Here is a 23,247-nt window from a genome sequence, read left to right as displayed (position 1 = left end):
AATAACAGAGGCCAATTGAAACGACCTCGATAAACTGAGTTGCGCCTCAGATTGAAATTTAACCAATCAGATAAGCCCTGGCTATAAAACCTGCTCCAGTCTCTAGGAAGAAGGAAGGAGTTCCAAACCTGCTGGATGCAGGGGCAGTCACGGATCGCATGAATGACAGTTTCTTCAGCAGAGAAACAACGAGGGCAAGTGTTATTGGAGGCCATATTCCTCTTCATCCTTTCACTGTTGGTGAGAATCTTGTTATGGGCCACCTTCCAGATAAAGCTTTGGACTCTGGGAGGGCCGTTGAATTTCCAGATTGCTTCAAAGGAAGGGTGAGTATTCTGATCCTCAAGGTCAGAGAGGAGATAATAGACAGAGTTTATACTAAATTTGCCGTCAGGATTTAGTCTCCATGTCAAAATATCTTCCCCTTTCCTCATATCAGGGGGGGTGGCAGCACAAATTTTGTTCACTAATCAGGGGAGAGTACACTGTCTAAAACCTCCCTCTTCCACTGGCCACCTTCTGCGTAGAAGCTAACTGGAGCCATTCTAACCCAATTGGGAGCGTCTTCAGGAATAAGCGCACTGAGATTGTCTATTGCTGGATTCCAGTAGTCCTTCCAGAATAGAGCAATAAGGCCATTACCTACATTCCATTGGGATCCCAAGTCTGCAAGGTACCAGGAGTTGCAGATCCCTTTCCAAGTGAGGGAGTCTGCTGGTTTAGATTTAGGCCCAAGCCCCAGGTTTGGATTGAATTGTATTTGGCTTTGAAGATCTTCACCCAAAGGCTATCCTCACCTTTCTTAATGGACCACGCCAGCTTGGTCAAGTAAGCACAATTAATTGAGTGGAGGTCCCTGAAACCCAATCCTCCGTGCTTTTTAGGGGAGCAAATAGTTTTCCAACTAACGAGGTGACACTTCCTCTTATCCACTGTAGAGCCCCAAATAAAGTCTCTGCAAAGTTTCTCAATCACCTTGCAAACACCCATGGGAATGGGGGTTGTTTGCATGACATAAGTAGGGAGACTAAGTAAACAAGTTTGGGTGAGGGAGACTCGACCTGCAAACGATAGAGAATTTTCCTTCCACCATGAGAGTTTCCTCCTTACTTTGTCAATGAGGAAGGAGAAATTTTCCTTGATCATACGAGAGTGCAGGAGAGGTACTTCGAGGTACATGCCCAGGTTATTGGTTTTTTGAATACCCAAACTAGAAGCGAGGTGGCCAGCAAGGGATTCATTGGTATTTCTAGAAAAGAAGACTCTAGATTTAGTAAGACTTACTTTTTGTCCAGAAGCATCACAGAAGTCCCTAAGGATTTGATGGATTAAGGTGGCCTGGTCTTCTGAAGCTTCTGCCATAAGGATTGCATCGTCGGCAAAAAGAAGATGGGAGATTTCTCGACCAGATCTGCCCACCTTGAAGGGCTTCCAACTGCCATTCCCACATGCATCCTGGATGATATGAGATAGTCGCTCAATACACAAGACAAAAAGGTAGGGGGATATGGGATCCCCTTGCCTAATGCCCCTTTGAGGATTAAAGGAATCAATATAGTCTCCTTGCCAAGCAATTGCCATAGATGAAGTAGAAACACAATTATAGATGATGTTGGTGAACTGATCATCAAAGCCAAAGAAATTAAGGGTATCAGCAATGAAAGACCATCGTAAACGGTCATAGGCCTTTTCAAGATCTAGTTTTATAGCCATGAAACCCTTCTTGCCCTTTAGCGACTTCAAAGAGTGAATCATCTCTTGGAAGCTCAGAATATTATCCATGGTGCTACGACCTTGGATGAAGCTGGACTGATTTAGAGAGATCAGCTTTGGGAGGGTGCTCCTAATTCTGTTGGCCAGGATCTTGGTTACCACCTTATAACTGGTATTGCAAAGAGAAATCGGTCTAAATTGAGAGACCCGATCAGGTATTTGGACCTTGGGGATCAACGCCACCACTGTTTGGTTAACCTGGCTGATCAGAGTTGGGTTGGAGAAGATATTCCTGACAAGACTGAGCAGTGAATCGCCAATGAGCTCCCAATTCTTCTTGAAGAATATGGCATGAAAACCATCAGGACCAGGGGATTTCAGGTTACCTATGCTGAAAAGGGCAGCTCTCACCTCTTCATAAGTAACCAAATTCACCATCTCTACACTCTCCTGGGCAGAGAGTTTCGGGAAAGAAGAAGAGCTGAGGAGACTCCCTATAGAGTTATGGTCGTTGGAAAAAAGGGCCCCGCAGTAGTCAAGTAGCAGACGCTTTAAATCCATATTGTCATAGACCCAATTCCCTTCATCATTAAGGAGCGCTTCCACTTTGTTTCGCTGTTGTCTAGTTATTGTGCTTTGGTGATAAAATTTAGTGTTTCTATCACCCAGTTTTAGCCAATTAACTTTTGCTTGTTGTGCCCAGTATAACTCTTCTCTTCTCAGAATGTCTTCATAATCTGACCACAAAGTCTTTCTCAGCTTTAGGAGATAGGGGTTGGACCCTTGAAAAAGTTTCTTCTGAATTCCCTCCAATCTGGCCAAAAGTCTCTTTTTAGTCTTGAAGATATCTCCAAAAACAAGTTTATTCCATTCCTTCAAAGTTTCAGTGCAAGTTTGGATGTTTCCCTGCCAAGAATTAGAGGTTCGCCAATGGCTCTTGATAAGATCTTGGAAGCCAGGGTGGTTTGACCACGCAGCAAGGAACTTAAACGGTTTTGGACTCCTTCCTGCTTCACTTAGTCTCAGCCAGAGGGCACAGTGATCTGAAAAAGGAAAGGGAAGATTTGTGACAGATGCAGCTGGGTAGAGAGCCCTCCATTGAGCATTGGAGACAGCTCTATCAAGGCGCTCAAACAGCTCACCCCGCTGCCAAGTAAAAGGAACTCCTTTTGCCCCAAGGTCTGCAAGAAGGGAGGTGTCAAGACACTCTTGAAATTTATTAGCCGCAGAGCGATTGAAAGGGGCTCCTCCCACTTTCTCAGCTTCAAAAAGGATAGAATTAAAATCACCCGCGACGAACCACGGGCCAGAAATACTATCCTTAAAGGTCACTAAGTCATCCCACAGATCTGCTCTAACTCGATCTTGAGGATGAGCATAAACAACTGTAAGAAACCACCCTCCCTGCAACTTGGGATTTACATGGAGGTGGATGCATTGTTGATTTAGGGACACCACTCGAATAGAGAACATAGAGGATTTCCAACAACACCAAATGCCCCCAGAAAAACCCACTGCATCTGTTTTTGCTATGCTGTCAAAGCCCAAGTTTGAAAGAACTTTCTCAGCTTTTGCACCACTTATTCTAGGCTCTAGAATAGCCACAAAACCCAAATGGTAAATCCTTGAACAATCCTTAATCAGGCTAGTAAAGTTTCTTTTACCAGCCCCCCTGCAATTCCAAAATAAACAATTCATTAAGAAAACTAAAGAGAAAGGGACAGGTATCAAACCACTGTCTAGAAGGATGGAGCAGGATTGTCCTCTCCCATCAGGGCTTCCCCTGCATTGACTTCTACCAAGGCTCCCTGGTCTTTTGTTTCTAAGCACTCCATAAAGTCCTCAAAATCCCCAAGGCCTTTTTTCTGGAGTAAGGACTTGATGAGATTGAGCTCCTCTTTTGAAGGAACATAGGAGCATCCTTGAAGGCCCTCATCAGTTATCCTTCCCGATTTGAAATCCTCCCAAAGATTATGCTGATAATGCTTAACAACTTCCCAGGCTTCAGATTCTTCCTTCGTGAGGCATTCGCCCTTCTCTGCAGAATTGTGTGTAAGCTTGGGTTCCTTGCCTTTGTTCTGACTCACTTGGGGCCGGGCTTCTCCTTGGTTCCCTTGCACTATCTCCTAAGGTGCTTTAGTCATGGTTTGGGCTTTTTGGGTCTTCCTCGTCGGTCCAGGTTTGGACCTAGTTGCACTCTGCTGTTGTTGGTTCTCTTGTCCAGTTCGAGCCTGATAGGTTAGAGGCTCTTCACTACCATCCTTGGCGGAGTTAAGCACGGTAAAACGAGACCCATTTCCTTGTTGGTTGTTTGTCTGGTTTAGAGGTTTAAGGGGCTTCCTCTTAGGGACTTTTTTAACCATCATCCAAGGGCCATAGCCTTTGGGGTTTTCCTCCTCTTTAGCAGGCTTATCCTTTATTATAGGGTTGGTTGTCTGGTGGGTCTTTTGGGTCGTTGGTACTGGGTCAACTGAGCTTGGGGATGAGGGTAGCAAGGAAGGGATAATCACTTCTAGGCATCTGTCACTCTTGTGACCATATCTTCCACAACTAAAGCATATGGCATGGAGGCCTTCATATTCCATCCGATATTCCTCTCCCAACACTGTGAAAGTGGGAACAAGCTTACAGTTCAAGTCAATCTCTACGCAAATTCGAGCAAATTTGGCTCGGTTGTTAACAGAGGTGTGTTTGTCAATCTTGAGCATTGTTCCAATCAAAGAACCAAGCCGCCACAGAAACTGATCATTACACAGCTCAACAGGTAGATTTGGCAGTCTAATCCACACTGCTATCCTCCTTGCAGTCTCATCATCAGCCTTGAACATGGGTCTCCATCTTTGGACCAATAAGTAATGATCTGCTATCATCCATGGGCCTTCAAAGAGGGCAGAGCGGTAGTCATTCTCAGAGGCAAAGCGGACCAGGTAGTAGTCCTCTGCGAGATCAACTACCTTTATGTCCCCTTCCTTGGCTCAAATCCGGTGAAGGCGTTGATCCATCCCCCTGAAACCGATTTTCTTGCCCAGGAGTTTCACCACCAAAGTGAATTTCCAGGGGCGGCACCATTCTTCGTACTCTTCAAGTGACACAGGGACAACTGGGTTGGGGTTAAAAGGCCCCTTTTCTCCCCCAAATCGCAGAGGTTCCAGCTCACCCACAACCAGTTCTTCCCTGACTAGGTCAATAATTTCTTGAGGTGAGAAGGAGGAGGCAAACTCCCTAGCAACCACTTTCTCCTTGTAGGACATCTTGGGAACATTGTTCATCCCACCCAGTAAGATGTCCACATCATCCATTTGTTCCATTGTTGCGTCCATCACCGTTTCACACAGGTTTGTTTTAACTTTCTTGTTGCTACGATCGGCTTGGTCTAATGCTTCACCGGGTGTTTTCCGAGGGTCCCCACCCAAATGGGGCTTCGTATTCATCATGAGGGTCTTGGCGGCGCAAGGGCTTGTCAGAGGAAGGGAAAGTAGAAAGGGTTTCTAGTGAGAAGGGAGAGTTTATCTCTCGAAGTCATTTTGCAATTTTAAAACTTTGAATTTAAAAAAAAAAATGACATACTTCTTCAAGTAATATATAGAACACAAAATGGAATTTGACATGAATATCTGTTCATAAAAGAATAAACGTCACAACCCATGAAATAAGAAAACTTTTCTCATTCGAATTATAAGTTAATTGAGACGATACAAAATAGAAAACATTATCCTTTGATTACATGCTCCAAAATTGCTTTTTTTAATATTTGAATTGCAATTGCAAAGAATCATTTTTTCAGAGAAATCCAAACATTATCTTTTATTTTAGCTTGATTTGATTTCATTTGTTTGGGCTATCTAGCATTTGTGGCGACATACACATTGAAAAAGCTTTTGTCCATCTGATCCAACATCTGGGATACAATACGCAATACTATCCTCAGGGTAGTACCCAAAACATCTGTCCTTGCAAGCCTTGTCATCACACGTTTTATCAATGCTTAGAACTGTTATACATACTGGGGATCTCCATGTATCACGTTTCCATCCACCATCACCATGTTCCAAGTCGTTCCTTAAAAAAAAATTAATGTTAGACTCAATTCAGTGGATCATTCATCATAAAAGCAATTAACAATATACAAGATGGGTAATTTCTCAGGTAGAGGAATTTTATTTTGGGTATGGTACATGAATGACATGTATCAATTATATGCATACACCTGTAAATATTTTTTTATCCATTAATTAAAGTAACAAATTTGCTCTAATACTAAATAAGTCCCATAAAACTATTAATATTTATGAGTTAATTCTTTATCAACCCACCAATTCTTTTACCTTTTCCTTAGAGATCACAATGTCGAACCCCTCCTCTCTGGCTTATGACCTTATGTCCTCAATCCCTAATAATCAAATACTACCAATCAATTCATTCATATAAGCACAAGCCAACCCACACCTCATTTTAAAATCATTTTCTATTAACACAAGACTCGTTTTCCTCGATCCACACTGGAACTGTCCTGAAATTCACATTTTCGATTTAGGGTTTTATTACTAGACTCTTCTCTGCTGCTTGCCTCTGTCTTTGCGAAAATGTGAGATCTTTATGATGAAAAGGTGAAAGCTTTTCCATCCTGGGCTTGGAAGCAGTTCGGTTGAGGGGGATTTGTGGCTATTGTTGGAAAATGAGAAATATTGCTGCCTATTTCCTGTTGATTCTGGTACTGAAAAGTGGATTTCTGGGTTTGAACAATTTGAAAGGTTGAAGGGGCTTCTGGGTTCTATTTTGAGTGAGAGCTTCTGGGTTTGACTGATTTTTTGTTACGTTGAAGGGATTTATGGATTTGAAGTTGCTGGGTTTTGTTTTTTGGGTGGGATTGAGAAAGAAGAAGAAGAATGAGATAGTGGAAATGGAGTGAGATTGAGTGTGTTGAGTTATGCCAATGATTGTTAGAAGAAAATGAAGAACATGAAGGTGAAAAATGTGAAGATGAAAGAACACTGAAACTGAAGTCTGATGATTGAAATAAAATTTGTGGGGTTATAATTGAGTTAACTAAATAAAAGAGGGGTCATTAATAAAATATCAAATGAATAAGTATAAATTTAAAAATGGTATGATGTCATTACTCATTTATTTATATCTTCTTAAATGTATTTATTTTAGTGATACATGTCACTAATGTATGATACACTCATCTATAATTGTGGGTACTGGTATACGTATATACTTAATTGTGATGTCTGCCTTGAATATGTTCATGTATGATCACAAGTCCTATTAATATATAAGTGACGTGGGTGTGGGAAGATTTGAAAGCTACATTGTTCAATTTTTTTAGAAAAGTATTGTTTTTTTTTCTTTAATAAATTTTTTTAATAGAAATTACTTGAATCACCTTAATTAAATAAAAAGTGTTTTCTAAAAACAAGTGAGGAAAACATATAAATATTGTCCTAAACTTGTGATTAATAGTTAAAATTAAAATAACTTGGAAAATTTTACAATTAGTTATAAATATAAAAATTATTAATAACTTATTAATATTTTTATTAATTTATTTAAAGGTAGTCAATTTAAATTATTATTATCAATTACAATTTTTCCTCAAGTTGTGATTAATAATTAAATTTTAAATAATATTAATATTTAATTTTAAATATGAGAAATGGAAAAGTTTAATAATTAATAGGTTTTTTTGAAACTATAATATAGTGGGTGTAGTTTTTTAAAATTTTATTATTTAATGTATTTAATGGAAAAATTTAAGTGAGTTATATATATATATATATATATATATATATTGATTATAAAATATTTTTTAATTTAGGTGAACCAGCCAATTTATATCACAATTGAAGTGGATCAAGCCGAATTGACTACATTTTTGACTCATCATATAGTGAAATTGAGTTGAATAATTTTTTACAAACTCGTGAAAAGCTAACGTAGGTGAGTCGAGTTGACGACTCTAACATCTCCAATTTAAGATATTTTTTATTACATAAAAAAAAACTAGTTTTAGCTAGAGTAGTCAATACCACGCTATGCCGCTATGGGGTGTCAACACGTCACAGATGATGATTGCAGCGAGAGCGACACAAAATGCTTCCAAAATTGCGGATAATCGTGATGCTATATGGATACATAATAACCCAAACGTGTCGTCGAAATTTCAAAAGTAAGTTAAAATTTTGAGGTCATTTCTGAGTTTTTGCTTTAGAATTAGTGAAAGTTACTCTTTCATTTTCACAACTCATCCTTCAATCATCTGTGGATGAGTCTTTGAGTTGTGGCCCATCCTTCAACCAATGTCGACTAGCACCATAGCCACCACGCGACCTCTGATGAGCTCCAACTAGCTTTCGGCATCCTTCTAACAACCCTTGTGCAGCCCCAAGAGCCTTGTTTTCCAAGGTCTCTTTATCCACATTTTGTTTTTTTTTTCCTTCCTTTTTCTATTTATTTTGTTGCTTCTATGTAGTATTCATTCAACTATTTTTTATTTTTCACTCCATAAGTTTTGAAATAGTTGTTAGTTTTGAGCATTTATACATATACATATCATATATAAAAATTCAGAATATGGATCTTTCTGCTATGCGTCATACTATGGTTTTGCCTTCTAGGTATAATTAGACCATTATTTACATTTTAAAATGCCAAATGGCAGGAATTTAAATTGTAAGAGAAAGTCATTAGTGAAATGTACCGAGATATGAAAGTGAGAACGGTCAATATGAATTTGTTAAAAAACATTGTTTGCAAGAGTGGTATGAAAAGGACAAGTACAGTATAATAAGTTTAGGAATCCACTTGGTTGTTTCAATAAAGAAGGAAGAACAAGTCCAAAAAAAAGCACAAGTCATAGAGAAGGACTTGATAGATTATAAATGCTTCTTCATCCATCTTGTGCTTAGAGTCAAGAGTCAAAAACCACCATTGAATTAGTTTATCTTGAAAGTTAATCCATTGAGTTGTGAATTTTGCTTAAGTTTGTCCATGGAGAACTTGTTGGGTCTGCTCAGAGTTCATGTGGAAAGAGGGATCAGTCTTGCTGTGAGGGATGTTGTGAGCAGCGACCCTTATGTTGTCATCAAGTTGGGTCACCAGGTCTTGTAATCTTTCTTTTGTTTCCTCAATTGGGTTGATTTTGCTTCCTTCTTTGACAATACGCTGTACCTTGTTGACTCTGTTTCTTTGTTAATCTTTCTTTTGATCTTCTTTCTCTAATATCACTTTAATTTTATGTTATGTGTCCCTTCTCTGATTCTGATGCATGTTCTCCTTGTTTCAATTTCATGTCATGATTGTCATCTCAACATGCATAGATGGTTCTAAAACTTGGTTTAAGCTGCTCTCATCCACTGTGGGGCCAGGCCAGCTGTTTGATAGTTAAGCAAATTTTTTTGGGGGGTATCAATAAAGTTATAAAACTATATAAATAATTGAGGATAATTTGTTTGTCCCAAACTAGCTTTTTAGTGATTATTTATTTTTATTAGAACTAGACTATGCACTGAGTACTGCAACTCATCCTAGTTACTAAAAGATAGGCTGAAATTTGAGGGGCAATTGAGTTTGTGTACGGAAACTCAGTGATTTAACACATTTGAGGAGAAGTGATTTTGGAAAAAGATAAAAAGAGTAAATTTTGTGGGTGTAGAAGTGAGTTTGGGAGGAATAGAAGTGGATCCAAATATGATGTTAGCATATATTGTAGCTGTATAGTCTATGGTTTGAATGGACCATAAAATCAACTGTATTTTGTTCCAAAATTTTGGATATTTGTGTTAGCCGATGTTAAATTGTAGAGGGGTGAGTTAACAAACATTGTGCATTGCTCGTTCTCTGAACATCAAACTCATTACTGCATTTATGTCTCATGCAGAAGCTGAAGACTCGGGTAGTGAAGAAGAATCTAAATCCTGAGTGGAATGATGATTTGACTTTATCCATTGTAGATCATCGTGACACAATCAAACTAGTAAGTAACTTTTCTTGTAACAGTGTGTTTTTCAGAGCAAAAGTTGGGTTAATTAAAACATGAAAGTTGCATTAGCTACCTGTATGCATATCAGTGTTATCAGGTGACTGATGACAGTAGTCAATATGAGATTTTTCAATGTCGCAGAAACTTGATCTGAATATGACAGAACACCAAAACCATACAAACATTATCTTAGAATCAAAATGTTAAATTTTTGGGATTCAGAACATCGTCATATGTGGGGCTAGACGGCTAGTTGCTGAAACACTGGATATCTTTGTTACTTACTGTGCCTATTTTTGGATTAGTTTGGATTTCAGCAGAGCATTCATGCAGCCGAGTATTTTTAGCTGTATGATCTCAATTGCATGATTCACATTTCAACTTGTAATAGTAAAATGCAATAGCAACTTGGAATGTGAGTCATCCGATCTTAATCAGACTAAAAATATACTTGAATGCGTGAATGCAGTTCCCCTGACCGGAATCCAAATTCTTCAACTTATCTGCACATTGACATTCGATACAGAATTCAACACTGAGCACTAATTTTACTGTCTTGTGATGATGCAGTTTGTGTATGACAAGGACCTATTCAGCTTGGATGACAAAATGGGGGATGCTGAGTTTGAGATTGGTCCATTTATCGAAGTGGTGAAGATGCGGTTGCAAGGTCTCCCTGATGGCACCATAGTTACCAGAGTGCAACCTAGCAGACAAAATTGCTTAGCTGAGGAGAGTCACATTGTGTGGAAGGATGGGAAAGTTGTCCAAAACATGGTTCTGAGACTTAGAAATGTTGAGTCTGGGGAAGTGGTGCTTCAGTTGCGATGGATTGACATTCCTGGTTCAAGGGGTGTCTAGTGTAACTCACACTCACAAGTAAAGATGAGACTTGCAGCCCCTTAAACTAGAAGCACCTTATGCTTTATTTTCTTCAATCCCTCAATCTTTTTTCTTTCTCGCATAACTTGAATAATAGATTTGTTGAAATGTATAAGTTTTTGTTTAGGTTATGTGTATGCTTTAGATAAATACCATTAATACAATACTCTATTTAATATTTCTTTAACATATCGCTTAACTGAAATCCAAGTGGACCTGTCTAAATCAATAGGTCCTCCTCCCAATTTGGTGGTATAAATTGCACTAAGTCTACTCCTACACATCCTTTCAAAAAAAAGTCAAACTCCTACACGTATAAGATAATAAAATATAATAAAACTAAAAGATAGATAAGATATAATAAACTAAAAGAATGATATGAACTTTATTTTGTTGTTGTTAGGAGGGCTAGAGGCCCAAAAAAAACTACAGTAAAGTAGATTCGGGTAAGACATTTTAGTGCAACTAAAGAAAGGAAAATTAGTTTCAAAAGAAGAAAAGAAAAGAAAAGAAATTTCTACATCTAAGAGTTGGTTTCGTTTTAGAAAAAAAAAACCTCCAAATGATGAATGTCAAGCTTCAAATCATGGGCTATTTAGCCAAGTTGTAATCTACCACTTGATTACCCCCCTAGAATATGAATACAACGCATCAACGAATCCTTATCTTGCTAAAGCCGAATTTGGTTAACCATAAAAGCATAAGGGTGAAGATAATCACACCATTTTTTAACCAAATGCACCACCATCGAAGAATCACTCTCAACAACTCTAAGTAAATATCTCCCCGTAGCCAACTGAATGACCTAGAAGATGTCCCAGAGCTTCGTCGACGAAACATTAGACGCTCAAAAGTTATTGCAAAATCCAATGGCCCATCTATTGGAGGAGAGTCCCGACAAACACCACCACAACCAACCATATTCACCGCCCCCTAACCAAACCATTGACATTGCACTTGAACCAATAAAACAGAGGAGGCTTCCAATTCAGAAGGATCACTCTATACATAGGAGTGCGACTAAAAGGAGATAAAAGAGATATATGAACTTTAACGAGAGGAATTGCAATCAAGTGATGATGATAAAAAGAGTTAATGATGAATATAGTCTCTGATTTTATAAGTGAGTTTGATTTTAGTCCCTAGACGGAAAAATAAAGTCTAATGTCAGTCAAAATAACGTTTAATGACAGTGTTTGACCGCCACTAAGCGTGATTTTTCCACTGAAAATTTAAAATCAAACCCACTTATAAAATTAAAGACTAATTTAACTATTAAATCTAATAAAAATAAATAATCATGTCATGTAAATATAAAATAAATACACCTAACCATCATGATTAGCTTTTAGAATTGGGAAAGGGAGAAAAAACTTTTTCTCTTGGATTGAAAAGTTGGAAAGAGTCCAAGCCGAACGTGAGACAATCCTCCACCCTCCATTCATCTCAAATCCCCACGTGCTGATTAACGGTGCCCTTTACTTCCCCACGTAATCCAAATTACCACAAAATAAAGAAAAAAAGAAACTCAAGTTGTTAGCATCAAACGAAAATGGCTCTAGAAGATTGAACAAGAAGATATCACTGGACTAGGGTTACTACTATCTGTAAGTGTTAACATCGGTACCCATCTACTGAATCGTGTGAGTGTGATATAGTCTCTAGACATTTTTGCGTCTCTTTCACAATCAATCAATCAATCATCATAATATTTCTGGGTTTTATGGAAAAATGGTGTAAGGAAATTTCCCTCTTGTTTGTGTTGTTCTTCTAAATTTTGTGGTGCTACTCTGTTGTGAAATTCAATATATCTGGTTCAATAGACCCTGATGTTCTGCTTTCCTTTTCCTTTGACAGGGGAAGTAAAAACCTCTTCATGATGGAAATAAGCATTGCAAGGTAAGCAAATGCTTGAAATAATAATAAATTAAGTATGAATGTTTGAAGCAATAACACTGTTCTTAACTTTCCCCTGCAACCTAAAAATTTTGGTTTTGCTTATAAGCTCTTCATAGTAACTATATCTCAATAATTATTATTAGAAATATACTATGAGCCCGTTTTGATACAGACTTATTGGAACCTATCTACTAGATAAGCTCCAATAAGTGTTATTTGGTTTGCATCCATACGGGTTTAATCTCATTTTGAAGTTGTAAGGTTTGCTTTCAGTGATATATGTGGCCTTTTTTGCTAAGTAGTGTTGCATTGATTGGGGTTTATTTAATTCTAATGATCACTATTCTTTCATAATTTGAGTAGGTGTCATCTCGAAACAAACGGGATTTTCTTTTTCGATATCTCAAGAACAATAGGACGGGAAAACACTCAGAAGCTTTCTTTTCATGTGGCTGCCCTGAATTCTAGGTGGGACTTGCACAGATTGGCGTCTTCCTATCAAGCTTTTACTGCAGTGTATCCAAGAAGGCCTTTTTCCTGCAGAACACTTTCTACGCCCATTAGTTTAGGGTCTGCATCATTACAATCTGGAGATAAGTCTAGTGAGGATGTGGATCCATATGCAGACTCAGAAGAGGGAACATTGGCACATCCTTTAACCAGTGAACAGGTATTCTTTTTTGTCTACTTCATAGTTGTCTTGTGAAAATCCCAAAACTGCAAATTGACTAAAGATATGTTCTCAACTTCCAACCTCTCAAACATTTGTCCATACTGTTATTTTTCTCTTTTTCAAGAACGGATGAACTCTGAAGCCCTTGTTTTCAAATCACTTTAGTATGCCTTTTGAAGCATTGAATCATTGATACACCATGTGAACTACGGGCACTTCTCTTCTTATGTTTCATTTCATTATGTTTTTCTCCACAAGTATAAATCTGTTAGTGGTTTAGACTTTAGATGCACCAATATATCCTTCCAAACACCTTCAATAGTCAATACAACCTTCAATTCCAAGAGGCATGTTTATTGATGTCTAACATCAACTAAGTAGGTTTATAACCTTGTTATGAAAAATAAGATCAAGATGAATAGCATAACTGATATGAAGATAATTAAGCAGAATGGTGCAGCAAGGATAATGCATTTAAATTCGTCCTCCCAAACACCATAACTAATATTTTTACCGTTTGGGATAATTTAGGAACAAATAAATTATAACTCATTCGGTTCCATCGAGTATCCAAACAATACGGTGGTAAATTTGTCCCACTCCATTATAAAATGTCTAAACAATGGAGATGTACTTTTATTCCATCTCATTCCATTCCATTATATTCCATTCCGTTCCACTCCATTATGTTCCACTAATCCAAACATATGTTTACAGTCTTCATGTCCGGAAGAGTCTGAATGATAAAGACTTAGATTTAATTCCTTCCTTTACTTGGGTGATTCTTCATATCCATTTTCCTTTTTCCGGCTTTTGCGTGTTTGTGTAATAGAGTGTTAACTCTATGTTGCTGTTAGATATCTTAGTAGTTAGGATAGTGTAAGTTAGTCCAGCTACTTAATGAATCATTTCTGTTATCCTCTCTCTCTCTCTCTGATGGTATCAAGAGCTTGAGTTTGGGGTATCCATGGCTGATGTCGGATCTCCAGTACTAAATTCACCTCCGCACACCACACCGGTGTCTTCTCGATCGCCGCAGCGTACTCATCCGTGCTCTTATGTGACTCCGCGAGTTCAAGTTTTCTGCAAGCTTCGAATCCGTCAACGTTCTCACATCATCTCTGAAAAACTTTCTGACAAGAATTTTCTGCTATGGAAGCAGCAGATCGAACCAGACATCGACTTAATGTTTATCTAGTTCGTCCTGTTATTCCGCCTCGTTACCGCACTGAAGCCGATCATGATGCAGACATTCATAATAATGATTATCTGTTTTGGGAGCAACAGAATACTCTGCTTCAATCGCCATAGCAAAGAGGAGGATCCAACTTTCGAAGCCGAGGACGAGGATTTAGAGTTGGTCGTGGCTGTGGAGGCTGAAACAATGTTCAATGTCAAGTATGCTTTCGATCTGGTCACACTGCTCAAGTGTGTTAGCAGAGATTCAATCAGTTTTATGTTCCTCAAGTTCCTCAAGGAATTCTAGACCTCCTAATTCTATTGGATATTTGGATCACAGAATTTTGTGCAATATCCTTCTCACCTGTGGACTAATTCTGCAGTTCAACAGTCATGGAATCAATCTGCAACTTATATGCCTCCGATTCTGTCTACTCCTCCTATAACAGTGGGATCAACCATCTCCTACTATGACTCAGTCATCTTCTCCTCAATGGAGCCAGAAGGCCCAAGCTTACATGGCTAATAGCCTAATACACAGCCTTCTCCTTCCAATATGTCTTGGTACCCAGGCTCAGGAGCTTCACATCATGTGACTCCTCTCTGCCAAAACATACAGCAGCAGGATGTGTATGAAGGCCCTGGGCAAGGTCTGAAAATTACATCTAGTGTTTCCTCTTTATTTTCTTCTCCTTTTAATTCGTCAAATTCCGTAGCTCTTCAAAATCTTCTTCATGTTCCTACAATCACTAAAAACTTCATGAGTTTGACTAAACTTGCCAAAGACGATCGTGTCTTTTTTAATTCCACTCTAATGATTGTTCTGTAAAATCTCCGGTTTCTAAACAGGTTCTTCTTCATGGAAAAGTTGGACCTGGTGGGCTCTACTCTTTTCCAGGTCTCTTGTCATCTGTTAATACCATGTCTCCTGTTTACTCTTTTTCCATTGTAAATACCTTATACACCAATAATAGCTTTTCTACTTGGCACAATAGATTAGGTCATCCAAGTGGTGATGTTTTGAAATATTTTCTATCCTCTTGAAATGTACAAATTCCTACTAAATCAATAAATGACTTTTGTAATGTTTGTGTGATTAGGGGTTATCCTGACTTTATTTATCCTAAAACATCATCGTACATCACTGTATTTCTGAAAATTGAATCACCATAATATACTCCTAATATCCTATTATGGGGATCCAGTCATACCATGTTTTGGGCTAAAATTATCTCAGTTTAAGAAACGATTATGAGATTATCATGTTTTTGGCCAGATGAACACACTTGCTGAAGATACCTTTTTTTTGTATGTAACTTGGATTAATATATCATATTTAGGTCTGTTTCAAATTGTATTAAATAGATAAGGGCACTGCTTGCTGATACTGAAAGAACAAAACTCACTAAGAAGCTTAGTGAAGCCAACCAGCAAAACAGATTCCTCAAAAGACAGGTATGTACATGTGTATATGCTTGATATCTTTTGCATTACCATTAAATTGAAATCTAGTTGCACTTTTCATTATTGTAGAAATGGTTCTTGTTTCTGAAACTTATGATAAAACCTAAATTGTCTGAGTTGGATGACAATCTTGTACAAAAAATGGGTTTAATCTTATTTGGGACCAACTCCAGAAGATGTGTCAGATGTCAATACCAGACTCTTGGGAATTGGGATGGGTTTAGTCAATTGAGTTTAGATGTAGCATCTTGCTGAGTATAAAACGAGGATAATTATGTTTGGCTATATTTCTGGTAAAAGGAAATGGATCAACTGGGAAATATAAGACAAGCTGGTCGCTTGGCATTTGGTAAATATGACGGTCATGAATTAACTATCCCAAACGTTATGCTGGTAGGTGAAAGTATATTAATGGTATCTAACACGGCGTGTTAGGAGCGCAAGGAAGAGGATTGACAAATTGATAGAAACAATAAAAGGAAATAGACAATTTTATTGACTGAGAATTGGAGAAAGATTTCTTCTCCAAGGGGGACCCCCTTTATAGCAGAGCCTTTTGTTAGTTTTCTTAATGCTAACTGCTAAGGGAAGGAAAATAGGAAGACGAACAGGTGGTGCATGGCTGTTGTGAGCTTGTGCTGTTAGTCACTCCTCTAGGGACCAACCCTTCATCAGCTCATGCTGTAAGTCAATCCTCTAGGGACCAAGCCTTACAAATCAGCCATGCCACCAAAATGATAAAAAAAAGTCAGAACACTTCCTTACATAAAAAAGATAGGGAAACATCCTATAAGTAATTGAGTTTGAGAGCCAATATATATGCAAAAGTAGTAATTAGACGGTTCTTCCTAATCAATATAATATAATTAGGCTTAATTGCACTTTTCGTCCCTGATCAATACCCCTCGTGCAATTTTGATCCCCTTTGTTTAAAATGAGCAATTTTAGTACACCTAAGATCAAGATGTGACAATTGGGTCCTTCCGTCAAATTGTTAACAGACTTTGTTTACATGGACCTCATTAATAACGTGGATATGACAGTGTACGCCACTAGGATGCCATGTCATATATTTTCTAATTCATTTTCTTTTAATTTTCTTTTTTCTTTTAAACTTTTTATCTTCTTCAACAATTCATAAACAATTCATCTCTCCGTTAGCAGCACCACAAACCCACCACTACCATTCTCCATTATTCTTCTTCTTCCTCTTCCATGGCACCACCACCACTCTCTTCTTCTTGAACCTCATCCATCCGACCATTTCTTTCCTCTTCTTCTTCAACATTCACCCTCTCACTGCCCAGAACCCAAAAGATTGAGATCTGTGATATGAACCCAGAACAAAAATGTGAATTCTGGAGGTCCCCTTTTCTGTGATATGAACCCAGAACAAATCTGTGATTGAAGCAATATTGCAGCTTTACTATCCAGATGAAGACCCTAAGCAGAGAGAATGGAGGCAATAGCAAAACCCCACTTCTTCTGCAGATCTGTGGAGGTAAAACAAAACCCATCTCCATTGAACCCATCACCACACCTATCTTCTGTACTGGATCTGTAGAGGCAAGGGGGTGGCGCAGATCTGTGGTTCCTGGCTTGAGTTTGGATGGTGGTGGTTCCAAAGAGGCGAATACGCAGTGGCAACAGGAGAAAATGAGGAGGACATCGCGGTGGTTCCTTGGGTTTTGTGGGTTTCAAATCATGACCCCTGGGTTTTGTGGGTTGTTAGAGGAAAGAGATGGGGGGGGGAGGTGAAGATGAAGGGTTCTGAATTTGGGTGAAGATGATAGGAGATGGATAATGAAGATGATAGGTGAAGTTTTTTTTTTAAAAAAACGTGAAGATAGGGTGAAGATTAAAGGAGAGTGATTTTGGGATAATTTTTTATTTTTTATTTTATTTTCTGATGTGTCATATCCATGGTGGTGTAAATAATAAAAAAGAATCTAAATAAGAATATTCCTTTGAAATTTAACGGAGACTAACGGAAGGACCCAATTGTCACATTTTGATATTTGGTGTACTAAAATTGCTCATTTTGAACAAAGGGGATTAAAATTGCACTAAGAGCATAGATCAGGGACGAAAAGTGCAATTAAGCCATATAATTATATACACTATTTACTTATATTCTAAAACTACCAAATCTGAATGATCCCTCTACCCTTACAACACTGTATTTATGATGTAAATTGTCCCCTCTAGCTAACTAGCTGATTGTCCCCAACTAATTTTCCCTTCTCTTCTGTCCTAACACACCCTCTCTCATGCAAGAGCCTAAAGCTTGAAATGTGGACAAAATCATGGGCCCACCCAACCTTTTGTTCAAATTTACTCATTTAGAAGAATGGGGGCAATAAGGATAAAAATCTAGATCACTAGGTGATATGTTGACTGCCATAAAATGGAAGTATGAATGCTAGATAGAGTGCTTTTGGAATAAATTAAGTTGTCTAATATCCCCCCCCCCCCCCCCTTCTCACACCCAATCCAGTAATCATCTGCAATTTTAGCATCTCTTGTTAGGAGTTGCTTGAGCCTTCAAATTGTCATCCTTTTTCTATTATTGTTTCCTTAATTTCAGGTTTGTAGTGAACTCACTAACTTGTAGTCTTGTACTGATTTCTAAATGTACACTTAAACATTTTTTGGGAGTTTATTTTACTAGTAATAGGTGTGGTCAGAAGATAGAATGAAAATGTATAAATTGCAAAGCCCTTTGTACTAAGATCCTAACCTGACCTCTTTCTCTACAGTTGCATGTAAAGGAGGATGCATTGGTAAAATTTAAAAGTGACCTTGCTGTCATGGAGCTTGAAATTCAGGTTAAAATTTATTGCTACCCTCTCACTTTTAATTCTATTTTTATGTGGCCAGCATTTCTTTATTTGATACTTGCTGAGGCAACACGGACTTGCAGATTTCACTTTTCATACTTGACAACCAAATGATCTAGAAGCACGAGTTAATAATTTTTACGAATTCTTACCTTTCATGATTAAATTCATATCATAGACCTTTATTTATATTTTTGGTAATTGAATTATGCAATTTCATATAACTTTTGGTTGTGATTTATCTCTTCTACTACCCTCTTGCTCCGAAGTTGCAGCTGATGAACACTTTCCACTTAGTGTGCTTGCTGCCGTTCTATACTCTTTTATTGTTTGAACCCATGTACTCCTAGTCCTTGCAATTGAAAACGTAAATCATATTCTACTATGTAATTTAGTAAGTTGTTTGTGCATATATTGTTAGGGTTTTGCTAACAAGTTACCTAAGGCCATTAGTTAATAAGCATTTAATAAACTCTATTAAACGTATCCTAGTTCACAATGCAAGTATCAAATGCTTTTTTATTTTTATTTTTTGTGTTTTTATTGTAGTCAATGATTTCCTTTTCCTTTTCCTCAAGGCACTCGTTAGCATTTGCCATATTAAGCTTAGTTACACAGTTACTGGAATAGAAGATTACTAATTTAAAATTTTGTTAGCTACTAATATATTCAAATATAAAATCGAATTTGGCATCTGACAGTCTGCGAATATAATGGTACTGATAATGTATTCTGAAAAAAATTATTAATTATTAATTTTCTGGAGCTTTTAATAGTAAAGTTATATTATTCTAATAAGATGATAATGAGAAAAAGATTGTCATCCTATGGACTAAGTGCATTTTAATTCTCTACCCAATCATTTATTGATCTCTGCAAACATGTATCATTGTTAAGTATGAAAGGCACTAGTATGCCTCACTGGAATTCTTTTGTTGCATTATAGAAATGTTCAATTCAAACATAAAAGCAGTTGAGAATCATACGCAGTGCTATAATATTGTCTACTTTGGGGGCAGGCTTTGGCCAGACTAGCAGAAGAAATAGCTCAATCTGGTATTCCAGAACGTTCAAGGAAGATCAATGGAAAGTACATTCATTCTCACCTTGTTGCTAGATTAGAAGGTACAATGGTTTTTTCCTTGATTACTCCACATGATTAGAACCATCCCTATCAACGTAGTCACTATACATTGATTTTTATGTGGAATAAGCTAATGAAACTTGACAACTGTATCATTCTTACAATGTTGCCTCTTTTGTGTCCTTATTGTTGTGAATGGATTGTTTTGGCCTATGTAGCTGTACATGAACAATTGAAGGAACAAATAAAGGATGTTGGTGCGGCACAATCGAAGCAGGTCTCTGTATTTTGGGTTGGCATGGCTGAGGTAAACACAAGCAAGATAGACTTTCATATCTTAAATGAGAATTTGGTTTGAAATTTTGAATCATGGAACTGTGTTTTGCTTGCATTAATGACTATTCATATAGTGCTCTCAAAACAATGTATACTTATACAGCTTTCTATAGATAATGTTATGAACGTAATTTAATTAATAGTCAGCTGATTGATGCAATTAACTTGAATCGTTGATAGTTCTGTTTCTTTTTCCTTCTCTTTCCTTTGCAATTCCCACAAAAAGTTCAACTTTATATGAAGACCCACAAGTCTCTTGGACTAAATTATCAAACTATTTCAAACGTGATTGATTTCTCTAGAAAATGTATCCGTGATGTCATGGAACATGTGACGTCCTTTCTTGCATAAACTGATACTAATTATTTAATATTTAAATGTGCAAATTTGATTTTCAGGACTAAACATTGGCTTCAAATGTGTAGGATATAAGAAAGAATTCTTTTGAGAAGTCTTTGCATCATCAATTCATAATGTTACAGGGTGGTTTTAGAAAATCATTGTCTCTGCTCATGCTTAAATTGCCTGTTTGAACATTTGTTTCCATCAGAGTGTGCAAGTTATGGGCACCTTTGATGGTTGGAGCCAAGGAGAGCACCTTTCACCTGAGTACACTGGTTCTTACACAAGGTTCTCAACAACATTGATGCTCAGGCCAGGAAGGTACCCTTTTTTAGGACTTTCTAAAGCTTTGAAATTGAGCTTATAGCGTGGAGTATTCTAATGCAAAAAAACCTAAATTTCTATGCAGGTATGAAATCAAATTCTTAGTAGATGGGGAATGGAAGCTGTCACCGGAGTTCCCGCTTACTGGTGAAGGGTTAACAAAAAATAATTTGTTAATTGTTGAGTGATCCATATTATCAATCCGTGCATAACAAAAATGTAAGTTGTTTGTACAACCTTTGTAGTATCTTCTCTAATTTATTTAACTTTCTTTCTAATTTTGGATGTCCACAAACTTTCCGTCCCTTAATTTTATTCTGGAGTTTTAATTTTGTTTCGTTTTATTTTATTTTGGCCTCAAATCTTTTTGAAACCTTTTTTTGTCTATCTCTAGCTCTAATCTTACTGTCATAGGTTAGCTATGTGAACTAAACGAGATACTAAAAATGCTGTGTCATGGATTAAGTTCACATATAGACATTTGTGATTTACCTCCAGTCCTTCTTATTAGTTTGACGTAGTTTTCCTTGAGGTCTCTCCCCCCTATGTAATGAGTTATCCTTCATTTGGCCAATCCCTCATTGGTATGCTTATACAGGTCTCTTCTTACATCTCCAAATCATCTAAGGAGCTTTTGATGCATCACTTCAAGAATTCTTGTTAGTCATATTGCTTGTGTAGCACAACTCTCAGCTGCTATGTATTATGCTTCATTCGCATAAAGTGCAACAACTGATTGTAGAGGACCATGATATCGCACCACTACCAAGATGGAATGCGTACCCTGGTCTAGTCACTATTTGTGTATCCAACGAGTTTCACATCGTTATTACTAGCATAAATATTCCATCCTTCAAAGTACCTTTGATATATCTGAGAGATCTCTGTGCTCCTTGCTAATGACAATCTCATGGCTCCATGAATCTAGAGAGCAATCCTACTCCACAAACTATATCTGATCTTACTGTATTCAAATATCTCAAACTCCCAATCAAACTTTTGTAATAAGTTGAATCAACCCTCTTGCCTCCATTTCTCCTGCCAGCTTCAATTTCTTTTTGCCAATAGTTGTGGAAATGTACTTTGAATTTGTCATCTTGAATTTCTTCAAAATATCATCAACATATATTTTCTGAGATTAAAATTTCATCATTTTGCTGAACTGACTTTAATGCTAATAAAATAGGACATTGGGACCAATTATGTAATATCAAAACATTTAATCAAGTCTCCCTGAATTCTGCTTGCAATCAACTTTGGATTAGTGCTAATAAAAATTAAATCATATACATAAAGGATCACAATAAGAACATCTCTGTGTTCAACAAATTTAATTTATAATGTGTGCTCAAAGGGACATCTAATGTTGCCAAAAAAAAGTCAATCTATTTTTACCACGCCCTTAGTGTATGCTTCAAGCCATATAATACTTTTTTCAACCTTTAGATTTTATCTCCTTTTCCTTTAATCTCATATCCCACAGGTTGCTCAATATATACTTCCTCTTTCAGAGTACCATTTAGAAATGCAGGCTTTAAATCCATTTGATATATCTTCCAATTATTTTGATACGATACAGAGATAAGCACGCGAACTGTATCTAATCTTGCAACTAGAGTAAATTCCTCAAAGTAGTCAATACATGGTTTTTGCTTGTATCTTTCTACAACTAACCTTGCTTTAATACGATCAATTTCTCCATTAGGCTTGGACTTGGTTTTGTTCACCCACTTCATTCCAATTGCCCTTTTATCTGCATGAAAATTTGTCTGCTCCCGTGTTTCACCCTTCTCCATGGCATGTATTTTTTCATCCATAGGCTTCTTCAATTCCCGGCAACAACGCCAAAATAAATTTGATAAAAATGTATTGCTTTTAGTTTAAACATTTATGATTCAATTATAGTAAAGCATGTAAGAATTTATCGTCCTCAGGTTTTGTGTGAACAATAGTTCCTCCAATTAAATATTGATTCAAGTAAATTAAAAGATGTTTGATAAATTATTTTTGTGATTTTTAAATATAAAGAAAGTGGTAAAAGAATGTTTATTGGGGTAACAAAGAGGAACGAGTATCTAGAAGTGCACTCATAATCTTTTAATTGTTTTCAACTCAAACACTTATACAAATGTTTATTTCACTTATGATGTCGACAACTATCCACCTAACTATTCATAGCCTGAGTAAATCTATCAGTTAGAATTCCTAGACGTGTAATCTCTCATAACTAGAAAATCCAAAAGGGACACTATAGTTAATAATCAATCTAGCCTAAGATAAAGTATCCAAGGTTTGTGAATCTTTGTTGTCCCAGAAACTTTAGCCACCTAACTATCTCTAGCCTAGGTTATTAGTTTGAATTCCTAAACGTAATCTCTTGCAATCTAGAAAATCCAAAAGAAACAATATAGCTCATATTCTCTCTCTAAGACATTCCTAATGGCCAATCTATTCTAAGACAAGGTATCCAAAGTTTGGAAAGTCCTGTTAGAACTCAGAACCTCACCTGTCACGTGGAAATCCACTA

At 37.2% G+C, this 23,247-nt stretch overlaps 2 protein-coding genes across 5 annotated transcripts; both read left to right on the top strand.

The window, feature by feature from the left end:
• Positions 1-8,543: 8,543 nt before the first annotated feature.
• On the top strand, positions 8,544-10,766 carry LOC130726194 (protein C2-DOMAIN ABA-RELATED 4-like). 2 transcript variants are annotated; one of them, XM_057577422.1, is made up of 3 exons: positions 8,544-8,817; positions 9,596-9,691; positions 10,268-10,766. In XM_057577422.1, exons 1-3 carry the CDS (start codon positions 8,707-8,709, stop codon positions 10,556-10,558), a joined length of 498 nt encoding a protein of 165 aa, XP_057433405.1. In that variant the 5' UTR covers positions 8,544-8,706; the 3' UTR covers positions 10,559-10,766. The 2 variants fall into 2 exon arrangements, with proteins under 2 accessions (XP_057433405.1, XP_057433406.1); XM_057577423.1 differs by lacking the exon at positions 8,544-8,817 and adding an exon at positions 8,884-9,098.
• Positions 10,767-12,020: 1,254 nt separating this feature from the next.
• Positions 12,021-21,867, top strand: LOC130723021 (protein PTST, chloroplastic). Of its 3 annotated transcripts, none has more exons than XM_057573930.1 (10): positions 12,021-12,186; positions 12,437-12,478; positions 12,842-13,148; positions 15,696-15,785; positions 18,554-18,622; positions 19,654-19,759; positions 19,937-20,025; positions 20,605-20,717; positions 20,806-20,939; positions 21,319-21,867. In XM_057573930.1, exons 2-9 carry the CDS (start codon positions 12,456-12,458, stop codon positions 20,906-20,908), a joined length of 900 nt encoding a protein of 299 aa, XP_057429913.1. In that variant the 5' UTR covers positions 12,021-12,186; positions 12,437-12,455; the 3' UTR covers positions 20,909-20,939; positions 21,319-21,867. The 3 variants fall into 3 exon arrangements, with proteins under 3 accessions (XP_057429913.1, XP_057429912.1, XP_057429914.1); XM_057573929.1 differs by lacking the exon at positions 12,021-12,186 and adding an exon at positions 12,188-12,315; XM_057573931.1 differs by lacking the exon at positions 12,021-12,186 and adding an exon at positions 12,204-12,222.
• Positions 21,868-23,247: the final 1,380 nt, after the last annotated feature.

Source organism: Lotus japonicus, chromosome 6 (genome assembly GCF_012489685.1).
Source record: "Lotus japonicus ecotype B-129 chromosome 6, LjGifu_v1.2".
In the NCBI taxonomy this organism is placed as follows: Eukaryota; Viridiplantae; Streptophyta; class Magnoliopsida; order Fabales; family Fabaceae; genus Lotus; species Lotus japonicus.
This window is presented reverse-complemented; position numbering and strand designations above follow the sequence as displayed.